Consider the following 12648-nt stretch of genomic DNA (forward strand, 5'->3'; position numbering starts at 1 on the left):
GCATATGATTGTTAATGGTGACAGCTAAACCCTAGTGCTTTTCACATTTGATTTCTCTCCAAAACTTTTTTTTATTTTCTCTCTCATTGCCGATTTTCGTTAGTCAAATTTAATTATTTTATTTTCTGTTCTTTTACTTTAATTCACAATTTCAAATATTTTCCAAAACTTATGTTATATACTTGACTAAGAATTGGTTTCAAATACAAATTATTCATATTGATCGGATAGAGAACGACCTTACTTGAGCTGTTTATACTATAATAACCTTGTTCTTTTGTAAGTATTCTTATGTGTTTTAATTCCTACTTTTGCAAGTGGTAAAAATCCTACCACCCTCAACATCAGCATGTTTGAATCTGAATTAGTTTGTCAGCCAGAATCAGTTGGCCAGCCAGTTCGATCTAGTTCGCTAGTCTAGTCTAATCCATTCCTATCTAGTCTAGTCTAGTTCGCTATAATTGCTCTTTTTCTTGAAAGCTCGCTTGAATTGTCTTGCCTTATCAGCCTAATAAAGCTTGCATCCGCATCTACTTGTTGGCAACTCATGTCGTGTACCGCCATGAATTTGACACGGGGTGTTGGAATATTAGTTATTATTTGATTGTCTAGGTTTGGGTCACACCTATCTGATTAGGATTCTTTAGATTCTGCATTCTATAAATACAGCTTGTAGTTTAGTATGAGAATTAAGTTAGTCAAGATGTAGGCCTTAGTTTGTAGCCGTCTCTGCATTCTTATTATTGTTTTCCCGTTAATAATATTCATAATTTATAAATTGTTTGTTCTTACGTTAGATGCTCTGATTTTTAGCTGCATGCACATTCTCTAACTGCATGCACATAAGGCCCTTTATGGCCTAAAGCAGGCCTCTCGTGCCTAGTTTCAGAGGTTTAGTTCCTTTATTATCAATTTTGGTTTCCATCAAAGCCGGGCTGATAATTCTGTGGTCGTTGTTATGGGTAGTGATCCCTCTGCTTTTCTTTCTAATTAAAAAAAAATTAGGTGTTGAACTTGATTTTAAAGACTTGGGCAAGCTGCTAATTTCTTCGGATAAATGTCTTTGGGTAAAGTTGACACGCCCTGACCCCGAGGTCCTAGGGACATCGAGATGGTCACGTGCTGGCCAACACCTGAAGGGTGACGAAAGCCATTTAATTTAAACAAAAACTGAGAAATAAACTAAAGTATGCAATAAAGGCTAAAAACACAAATAAAAGTTCAACTTCTAAGTATTGAAATTAGGTAAAACACAACACGTCCAAAGCATAAGTCTAACACAGAGTACAAGCAGAACTAAGATAGAGAAGTGCTATTATAATAGATGGCGAAACAGAGCGAATATAACACAATATCATTGGTAGGGGAACGCCTCGTAGCTCATGTCGTATTCCTCGTTCATAGGTCCTGAAGGGGGCGCAAAACAAACATGAGTGGACCAAGTTGATATATATATGATAAAACAGTTATCAACATACTAACCCCCAGGTTTTATGAAAACACAAATATAATGAGAAACATAGGTTTTCCGAAATCTAGCATGTCGTGCAATGTCTCAAATCATAATTCACATAAAATCATAATCACTAGTGAATGTCCGATTTAACTCTTCAGGCCCCATACCGGCTCCCCGTCTCTGAGGAGACAGTAAGAGAAAAATACACTTCAGGCCCCTTGCCGGCTCCTCGTCTCTGAGTAGACAGTAAGAGGAAAATACACTTCAGGCCCCTTGCCGACTCCCCGTCTCTGAGCAGACAGTCAGAGGAAAACACACTCCAGGCCCTATGCCAACACCAAACCGTCGCCCGGGACGGAGCGGATCTATCCCTACGTCCCGTAGTGGAAAGGACCACTAGGTAAGTACAAAACCAGTGAACATACATATATTGAAAATCAACTTTATAGTATAAAGTCATCCATCATCTATACTATAAAGAGGTGTTCTAAACATGTTCTAAATATCATATTGTCATCCATCAGATATTATATAAGAACATGGGTTATAGGAAAAATAGTAATAATTTGAACTAGCCTCAGTAAGCATGTTATCTCAAAGCGTTTCGTAAAACATAATTGTGAAGTCATGCTTTTCTATGTATGCAATTCTACCATTAAAACATGCATTTTTAGAAGGGGTCCACTCACCGTACACCGATGGTGCAAGCGTACCAAACAGGAATAACGGAATCACTGCTAAGAATCGCACCTAAACACACAATTGATACTTTCAGTCAAACTCTACTCAAACGATTGAATTTGAGAAAACGGACATCGGAAACGGGTTTAGAACGTTGAAATTAGCCTAGGAGGGTCCCCGCACGAAAACTCAAAAAGTCAACGGTCAACGGGTCAAAGTCAACGGGTCACGAGTTTGGGCTTTAGGGTTTGGGTTAGGATAAATGGGTTTAGGTTTTAGGTGGGCTGGGTTGGAGTTTGAAACCATACGGCCCAAAGGCCCACAACAAAAGGGTATTGGGTTTGCTAACAGGCCCTAAGGCTTTTGGGTTTTTAAAGAAACAAAAATAAAAATAAAAATGGAAAGGGTTAGGGTTTTGGGCCAAAGACCAAAACAAGCCTAAGGCCCGTGGGGGAGGGCGGTGGAGAATGGCCCGAAGGCCTGGGTGCACCGGAGAAGGACACCGGAGCTTTCACAGCTCCGGCCAATGCCAAACATGCAACCTAGACCTCGATCTAGGTACCAAAATGAAGCACTAGACGAGAGGAGTAGTTTTATACCTTTGGTTCGCCGTAAAACGGCCTGTGGTGGCCGGAAAATCCCTCGGAAACCACACAACTCGCCGAAAATTTGGGTGAGCCTTTACCCGTGCCAAAAACACTCCAAAACCTTGAAAATAATGAACCCAAACTCAATAAACACATCTAGGCAAAGTCTAACATAAGAAAAAGGAAGAAATAAGGCTTACCCAACCGGAAAAACAACAAAACTCGCCGGAAGTGTTCGTGTCCTCCCGGCGACGCGAGCAGGGGAGAGAGAGAGAGAGATGCAGTTGAATGGCGACGATGGTGACTCTCTCTGAGCTAGTGCAACTGTGGGTGTGTGTGTGCACTTTCACGGTGAAGAAGAAGGAGAGAAATGGGAGAGTTTCGAAGGAGAGAAGAAAGGTGCAGACAAAACAAAACAAAAGAAAGGAAAAGAAGAAAAAGAAAAAGAAGAAGAAAGAAAGGGTGTCACGGCAGGTGGGGGGGGGGGACAAAAGAGAAAAAGGGAAGGGAGTTGGGGTGTTGCCACGTGGCAGCCTAGGGATAGGATAATAATTTAAATTTTCAGATCTTGATTGGGTGACAAATTGAGGACTAAAGTGATAATTCTATAAATTTGTTTTTTTTTTTAGGGAGAATTATAGAATGATCCTTATAAGCAGGGGTGGGTGTAACAAAAGTACAAACGACACTTTCATACCTTATCTTTTAAAATTGACAATGTCATACCTCATCTTTAAAATTTGGTCCAATGTTATACCTTTCGTTACTTGGCTGTTTACTTTTCAGTTAAATGCTGACGTGGCTTGATGCGGGACCCACTTTCTATTAAAAAACATTAAAAACTAAAAAATATTTATTTAATATTTTTTAAATATTAAAATAATAATAAAAAGTTAAAACAAAAACCCCTCATTTAGTCCATCCCCTCCCGCTCCCCCCTCCTCTCTCTTCTCCCCATCTTCATCTTCCTCCTCCTTTTTTTCCTCTTATTCTTTGTCTTCCTCCCTCTCATTCTCCTTCTTCCGTAGGGGGGTTGATGGGTATTCAAATAATTTTTTTTTTTTTTTTTTTTTTTTGGGGTTTGCAGGTGAGGGGAAGAAGATGAAGATGGGAAGAAGAGAGAGGAGGCAGGGGAGGGACAAACTGAGGGTTATTTTTTTTTATTTTTTATTTTTTATTACTTTTTATTATTATTTTAATATTCAAAAAATATTAAATAATTTTTTTTAGTTTTTAATAATATTTTAATGATTTTTTAATAGAAAGTGGGCTCCGAATCAAACCACGTCAACATTTAACTAAAAAGTAAATGGCCAAGTAACGGAACGTATAACATTGGACCAAATTCTAAAGATGAGGTTTGACATTGTCAATTTTAAAAGATGAGGTATGAAAGTGTCGTGACACCAATATTGAGGTAGGTTTTTGTATTTTACCCAAAGTCTTTTTTATGTGGCCGGATATTCATCTCACCCAGACAAGGTACACATTGAACATTCTCAAGAAGGGAGACATGCTTGATTGTTTTGACACGAACATGTGGTACTGAGTTGGCTGGTCCATGTTTCTATCGCTATTGTGGTGGATGTCTTCAATATCTCACCATGACATGCCCCGACGTCTCCTTTGCCGTGCATAACGTTGCTCAAATCATGGGTCGTCCTACTTCTTTGCATTTGGAGGCAGTTAAACATATTTTGTGTTACTTAAAACGTACTTATGGTCGTGGTTTGCCAACATGATGTTGTGATGCTTCTTCTTGTCTTTCAGTTTACTCTAACGCAGATTGGGCAGCTTGTTCGGACACCCGTCATTTTGTCACAGGTTTTTGTATCGTCCTGGGTTCTAACTTGATCACATGGTGTTATAAGAAACAACGAACAGCCTATTGGTTAAGTACTGAAGCAAAGTATCGTGCCCTTGTTTATGGATGTGCAGATTCGATTTGGATATTTGGTCTTTTAAGTGAGCTGTGGGTTCCTATTCCTCGTCCAATTTTTTTCTAATGTGATAACTGGCGGCGATATATATAGTTGTTTGAATTGTACTCCATTCATGATTTGAATTGTACTAGCGTGATATATTCTTGTTGATGTTGGACTATCAGAAACTTCACATGATGCACTTTTTTGAAAGAGATTTTGTAACAACAATTGTGGTAGTTTTCACGTATTCTTCATCTTTTAATTATAAGGAATGTATGTCATCTATTCTCATGACAAAGTGGGCAAATTATATAACTAAAGGTTGCAAGAGGAAACCAAATTTCATTAAAGTTGGTAATTATAACAACAATTGTGTTACTTCATTATAGTTGGCAATTTATATTGCATAATAAAGGTTGCAAGAGGAAACCAAATTTCATTAAAGCAGTTACAAGAGCAGTAATATATTACTATATTTATATAATATATAGTATTATATAGGTAATCGATCATATTAGAAGTTGTTGACAACTAAATTTCGACAACTCTTATTTCAAGGAATTATCTAACTCATATTGACTCAATTTTGACGGATAATTGGTGCTGGTGTTGGTGTTGGTGTTGGTGTTGGCGTTGATGTTGGTGTTGGCGTTGGCGTTGGCGTTGGTGTTGGTGTTGGCGTTGGCGTTGGCGTTGGTGTTGGCACTGGTGCTGGTGTTGGAGTTGGTGTTAATGTTGGTGTTGGTGTTGGTGTTGGTGTTGGAGTTGGTGTTGGTGTTGGTGTTGGTGCTAGTGTTGGCGTTGATGTTGGTGTTGGCATTGGTGTTGGTGCTGGCACTGGTGTTGGTGCTGGCACTGGTGTTGGTGCTAGCACTGGTGTTGGTGTTGGTGCTGGTGTTGGCGTGGGAGTTGGCGTTGATATTGGCGTTGCCGCTGGCACTGGTGTTGGTGGTGGTGTTGGTGTTGGTGTTGGTGTTGGAGTTGGCGTTGGTGTTGGTGTTGGAGTTGGAGTTGGTGTTGGTGGTTGATTTTTTGGAGTTGGAGCTGGTGTTGGTGTTGGTGTTGGTGGTTGATTTTTTTGAGGTGGTGGTGGTGGCAGATTCTGAGGTGGGGGTGGTGGCGGTGGATTTTTTTGAGGTGGTGGTGGTGGAGGATTTTTCTGAGGTGGTGGTGGTGGTGGAGGATTTTTCTGAGGTGGTGGTGGTGGTGGATTCTTTTGAGGTGGGGGTGGTGGCGGTGGATTTTTTTGAGGTGGCGGTGGTGGAGGATTTTTCTGAGGTGGCGGTGGTGGCGGATTCTTTTGAGGTGGGGGTGGTGGTCCTCTCACTACAATAGGAGGAAGAAATGGTGGCTTGTAAAATGGTGGGGGTGGTGGCGGATTCTTCGGAGGTGGAGGTGGTGGTCCTCTCACTACAATAGGAGGAAGAAATGGCGGCTTGTAAAATGGTGGTATAAATGTTGATGGCTTGTAAATTTCGTGTCTCATGGGAGTGACTTGTAGCTTGTCATCCTCATGGTATTGGGCATTGGATGAAGTTGTGATAAGAATAACCACTACAAGAAATAGCACAAACAACTTTAAGTAAGTCATCTCTGCTCTTCTTGTGTTACAAAATGGGAAGGGGCATCATTTTATAGGGGAAGGAATGATGGGTTTTGTGTTAATAATTTTGGTCAATAGGCAATTGGTAATTCATAGGCTCCAATTGGGGTAGTATCTGCCCAACTGGTCTAATAACATTGCTTTTATGGTAGGGGAGGCTCAAAATTTTTGGCATTCTTTATAAATCGTATTCCTTATTCCTAAATTGTTCAACAAAAAAAAAAAAAAAAAAATATATATATATATATATATATATATATTTGTTTAAAAATTTTGCTAAAAATGGGTGAGTCTGGCAATCTTGCATTCGTTTTAGTGGTAGCCTCAGGAATTTTATTCCAGGAATTTTTTTATCCATTACCAGTTACCATTTCGAGTTTCAAATCCCCAAACTGAAGCGGTATAATCTAGCAATCTTGTTCAAATGTTTGGAAAAACACTAGAAAAGATAGAAAAATGAACGAGTTTTTAATTGTCTTTATTATTTAGGGAGATGATATACCCACCCATCAACATTATTTCTCCACTCCCTTTTTAATGATACTTTTAATGACAATTGTAACCTTTTGCAAAATGACTTATAAGGCCATCTTTAACTATTTTATTCTTTTGTTTTTGAATTAAATTATGAAAATAGAAGGAACGAGAACACGAGCCTAGCAAGTTGAAACCACCGTACACAACACCAACCAAGTTGAATCCATCATTTTCCTCATCTCTTATGTCAATTCCTTCCCATCCATTTGAAATCTTCATCAAACACCATAGACCTATTACAACTACCTTAAGAAATCTTGATAATTGGATTCTCTCATACCCATTTGACGTGGTTTTGATACCCCTCTTCTACGATTACTCATCTACTTGAGTTGTAATTGCAGAGAGCGACTACGAGGTCGATCGAGGATGTTGCTCATCCTCATAGTCTTGATTAAATTAGAGACAGAGTTAGCTAACGGTGAGAAGGGGGTTGCTTGCTGTCGAGTGGGTGGATATGCGGCGGTGACTAATTTTCTTTGTAAGGGATAGTTTAGGAATATCAGTGGGTGGGAAAAGAGTGTTTTTCATTTTTACCTTTAGAGTGGGGTGGGAAAATAAGATGGGGTGGGTCTAGTGGCTCTCATTATTTGATACCAAGGTTATCTAACTTATATTGACATTCGATACCCCATCATTCCATGCTTAGGCGGATCCGACGTACAAAAAGGGCATTCCATCATGATCCATACCGCATGCGAGTGAAGCATAAGCTCTGTTTGTTTGGAAAGTCTATGAATGTTAATATAAAAAAATAAAATAAAATAAAAAAACTTCTGTTATAATTCGAGCAGCATTTTGTTTGAATCGGATTTCCAACGTTTGCCTTTTGTATTTAAATCCAATCAATTTTCTTTTCTTCTTAATTGTTTGGCCTTAAATCGTCATTAAATGGGCAAGAGTTTGGTCACTGGGTAGTTGGGGTATAGCCATTGACATTTAAACTCTAAGCTTAGCATGTATGGATGGGGTTAAGCATCCTATTCTCCATCCCCTTGCTAAATATGTAGGCAGGATATGTAAAGGCTAAGAAGCATTTGGTGCTGAGGATTGGATTGAAATGCATAAAACATTTCAAGGTATGTTGAAAGAAAATTGAAAACATTGTGGCCAACTTGGAAGTAGGAATCAATAAGAAAACTTAAGGCTAGTTTGGGATTGTGGTGCTTTAAAAAAAAAAAAAAAAAAAAGCAACATGTTAAAAAATCTGGAACATCAAATGTGTTTGGTAAAACAAAAAATAAAATAAAATAAAAATAAAAAACTGATGTCAATAATAGTAGAAAAGCAAAAGTAGAGCCTACCATGCTTATAAAAAAAACTTTTTTTTTTTTTTTTTTTAACATAGTGATCAGTGCCAATTTAATGAAATTTTGAAATGGAAAATAGCCCCCAAATTTTACAAAATTACAATCTTTACCCTTACATTATTCTATTTGGCAATTATTATATCACATTAAATACCATATCTTTTTTTAGTCATTTAGCATATTCACAACAATTTTATATAAAAGTTTACCAAACATTGAAGAAATTTTTTTTAAATTTTTTTATAACCAATTTTACAAAAAAAAAAAAAAAAAAAAAAAAAATTTACCAAACACTCAACATTTTTATTTTACAGCTGTTTATTCTCACATCACAGTAGAAGTAGGTTTTTTTTTTTAATTTTTAATTTTTTTTTAATTTTTTATTTTTTAAAAGCACAGCAATACCAAACTAGCAATTATTCACTACAATGATGCCTAAAATGGTAGTATGAAAGGAGAAATTTCATTCATGTTTAGTCCCCTTTAATCCAATCCTCTATATGAAACGAGACCTAAATTCAAGAATGTCATAAATAAAATAGGTTCCAAAAGACTATACAAGTATAACCACTCGGATATATATATATATATATATATATATATATATATATATATCTGTGGTGCACTTCAATTCAAATATTTTAAACTAAATTTGTGGTGTCAGTTAATATTACGATTTAGAGGTATTTTTCTTCACTTGTAAGTGAGAGATCCTTGTTTTTTTTTTTTTTTTTTTTTTTTTGAACAAACAATATTATCTACACTAAGGAGGTGGGGGAGTGTGCTAGGCCTCATAATAGGCTAGCAATAATGTAGTTCAAATTCGCCTTTGGCGAGAATCGCATGCATATCTAGAGAAGACCTATTCGACCTTCAATGCCACTAATATTGTCCTACAACAACAATATAGGGCACCAAATTTTCAAATTTGATCTCTGTTTTACTTCTCGCTAAAAAGCAGAATCAACTTTTGATGAAAAATCATCAAGCTCAACCCATTGGCTCGAATGTTACGCTTGAAGCGCATGCGACAAATTCTAGCAACCACAAACGACAGAAAAACCATCGTAGCCGTGGAAATGGGCGGCAACTCCAGTCATGGGCCCAAGGTCAACAAAGCAAAGGCCTTGCCAAGGGAGGCCCCTAGCTTCAAGAACAAGGGAAAAGCTACCATTTAATCGAATTCCATTACATTGGACATGTGGTACCGTTGTGGATCAATGGACCATTGGTCACGCATATATCAAGCTACACCTGAGGCTATTGCAAGTATCATTCCTGTCATGAGTCTAACCTTGCACATGTAGATCATCCCGACGATAGTACCACAACTATAGAGGTTTCAAAATTTCAGGTGACATCCACTCCTATGGAAGAATGAAGTTTATTTTTCTAGACATGTTCGGGTGGTTTTTACCCCTAGTTGTTGAACCCAATATGGAATAACTTGTTTGGTTTGGTTTGTTTTGAATTATGGATAATTATGTCATGGATATTATTTCTCAATTGATTAATTGAATGAATAAAATTATATATATGCATGTGATCGATTCAATTAATTTATTTCTAGGTCTGACTAGTGGGGAAGTTAGTTGTCTGGCTGATAGTGCTACCACACACACCATCTTGCGTGAGCAACACTATCTTACTAACTTTGTACCTAAAAATGCACTTTTGACAACCCTTTCAAGTTCATCTAACTTGATGGAATAATATAGAAGGGCCCGTATAATGTTGTCTAATGGTATTGAATTAACCATTAAAAAGACCCTCTATTTTCCTCATTCCGGAAGAACATTGCTGAGTTTTAGTGATATCTGAGATAATAAATATCATATTGAAACCACTGAAGAAAATGATTCTGATCATTTCTTACGAATATGGCCAGAAGTGTATTCACAAGAAGTTGGAATGTCTCTCGAGTGGGTTGTACACACTCAACCTACTCAGTGTGACAAACGTGATCCTTGGGCTGTTAAGTTTGTGTTCATGGGTTATTCATCTACACAAAAGGGGTATAAGTATAATCCAGTCACTAAGAAACTTGTAGTGTCTAGAGATGTTAGGTTCGATGAGTCATCTCCCTACGTTACACAGGAAGTGATTGATACAAATCAAGGGGAGCTTCTGCATGCTTTATTTCCATTACCTAACATACCTTCTTGTCAAGAAAAAGGCGCAAGGAATGACTCTCCAGACCCTCACACAGAGCCCTTATCTCAAATCTCTGAGTTACTAGTGCCAACACAAGTTCTAACTCGGAGAAATCCCACAAGAGATTGCCATCCTCCATCTAGACTTGTTGATTATGTAATTTATACTACAAGATATCCCCATGCAGATTTTGTCACTTCAAAAAATTGTTCATCCTCTCATGCTGCTTTTCTCAGTGCCCTAGATAATACTCATGATCCACAGAGCTTTCAAGAGGCAAACGATCATGATGTTTGGAAAACTGCTATGAAGAATGAACTTCAAGCTCTCCATGACAATGGAACTTGGAGTGTTATTAGGCTTCCTCAAGGAAAAAAGGTAGTAGGAAGTCGTTAGGTGTATAAGACAAAGTTCAACTCTGATGGAACTGTTGAGAGACATAAAGCTCATTTGGTAGCTCGTGGCTTTACCGAAACCTATGGAGTGGATTATAAAGAGACTTTTGCCCCAGTTGCCAAGATGAACACAGTAAGAGTGTTGCTGTCTATTGCAGTTAATCAATCTTGGCCTTTATATCAAATGGACGTGAAGAACGCATTTCTGCATGGTGAGATGGAAGAGGAAGTGTACATGAAGTTGCCCCCCAGTCATCCTCAATTTCATGATATTGACATGGTTTGCAAACTTCATAAATCTATCTATGGTTTAAAGCAGTCTCTATGGGCTTGGTATTCAAAACTTAGCTCAGTACTTGAAGAATTTGGCTTTCATAGAAGCAATGTTGATTCCTTTCTTTTTGTTCGAATCGGTTCAGTAGGCAAGTTGGTTGTTTTAATTTATATTGATGACCTTATAGTGACAGGTGATAATATTGAGGAAATTAATTCTCTCAAGCATTCCCTTCAAGTCAAATTTGCTCTCAAGGATTTAGGAACACTCAAGTATTTTCTTGGCATTGAAATGGCCATATCTCAGAAAGGACTTTTTCTAAATCAAAGAAAGTATGTTCTTGATCTTCTAAAAGAGGTTAATATGGTGGATTGTAAACCTGCTCAAAATCCTCTTGACAATAAACTTCAGCTCGATATACAAAATGATGATCCCACAAATATCACCGACTATCAAAAATTAGTTGGGAAATTGATTTATCTTACAATCACACGTCCTGACATTTCCTATGCCGTGAGCCTTGCCAGTCAGTTCATGCATGCTCCTACAATTGCTCATTTACGCATTGTTAAAAGAATCCTTCGTTATCTTAAAGGCTCTTTTGGTCGGGGCATATTGATGAAAAGGAATGGTGACACTGCTATCATGGGGTACACAGGTACAGATTGGGCTGGAAATTCCCTTGATCGTAAGTAAACCACTGGTTTCTGCACATTTGTGGGTGGAAATTTAGTCACATGGAGAAGCAAAAAACAATGTGTCATAGCTCGATCAAGTGCAAAGGCTGAGTATCGAGCAATGGCATCCACTGCTTGTGAGCTCATTTGGATTAAAGGTCTTCTCTTAGATTTAGGGTTTCCAAGTAGTCAGCCTATGTCTTTGCTCTGTGACAATCAAGCTGTTATGCACACTGCTTCTAACCCAGTCTTCCACGAGAGGACTAAACATATCGAAGTTGATTGTCATTACATTCGAGCACAAGTTCAATCGAAAGTTATTAACACCCATTACACACGCAGGCATGATCAGTTGGTTGATATTTTTACAAAATACCTCCCTACTCCTAAATTTCAGCGTTTATTGTTCAAGCTTGGCTCAACGAACCCCCTTGATCCAGCTTGAGGGGGAGTATTGGAAGAAGCGGTTAAGGTAAGGTATGGAAGTCCAAATGGAGCAAATCAATCAAGTCCTACCTTCCTTTTGGCTAAGGCATGGGTGCCTTACTCTCGGCTAGGGCATGGGTCTTATGACATTGTGGCATGGGTCTTATGACATTGTTTCTCGCTTGTCTTAGTCTAGAATTAAGGAATTGTGTTCCCTTGTTTTTTATAATTAGTTGGTAGCCCTTATAGGAGTGATTTAAGGAGATTGGTTGGAGGTTACTTGTAAACTCTCCTTCTGTTTTCTTCTCTTATATATGCTTCTTCCTTGTAAATGATACATACAAGAAATATACGTCCAAAATTCAACACAAACCAAAAGGTGATTAATTTTAGTATACATCATTAACAGGCCTTTTAAAGGTTTATTAACTAAAATGGTTAAAATCAAAAGGTAATTAAATCGCAGATTCTAGGGGCAGTTCCCCAGTTTTCTAGAAGAACCTAAGATTATGGTGAATAGTCTGTTAAGGAACACGGGGCTTTATGAGTCCCAAAACCTGCCCGGTTGTGAAGCTCATTCAAAAAAATAAAAGACGGAGCCTTATGTAGAGGCTTTATCAATC

The 12648-nt window shown here is 38.0% G+C and overlaps 1 protein-coding gene across 1 annotated transcript in view; it reads left to right on the forward strand.

Annotated features, from left to right (window-relative positions):
- The window catches only part of LOC137728085 (probable helicase MAGATAMA 3), a 40453-nt gene that overhangs the window by 13807 nt on the left and 13998 nt on the right, over nucleotides 1-12648 (forward strand). The window contains exon 10 of the mRNA XM_068466973.1: nucleotides 8900-8911. Within this exon, the coding sequence (XP_068323074.1) occupies nucleotides 8900-8911 (12 nt within the window). The remainder of the gene's footprint in view (nucleotides 1-8899; nucleotides 8912-12648) is intronic.

Source organism: Pyrus communis, chromosome 1, assembly GCF_963583255.1.
Source record: "Pyrus communis chromosome 1, drPyrComm1.1, whole genome shotgun sequence".
NCBI classification, from domain to species: domain Eukaryota; kingdom Viridiplantae; phylum Streptophyta; class Magnoliopsida; order Rosales; family Rosaceae; genus Pyrus; species Pyrus communis.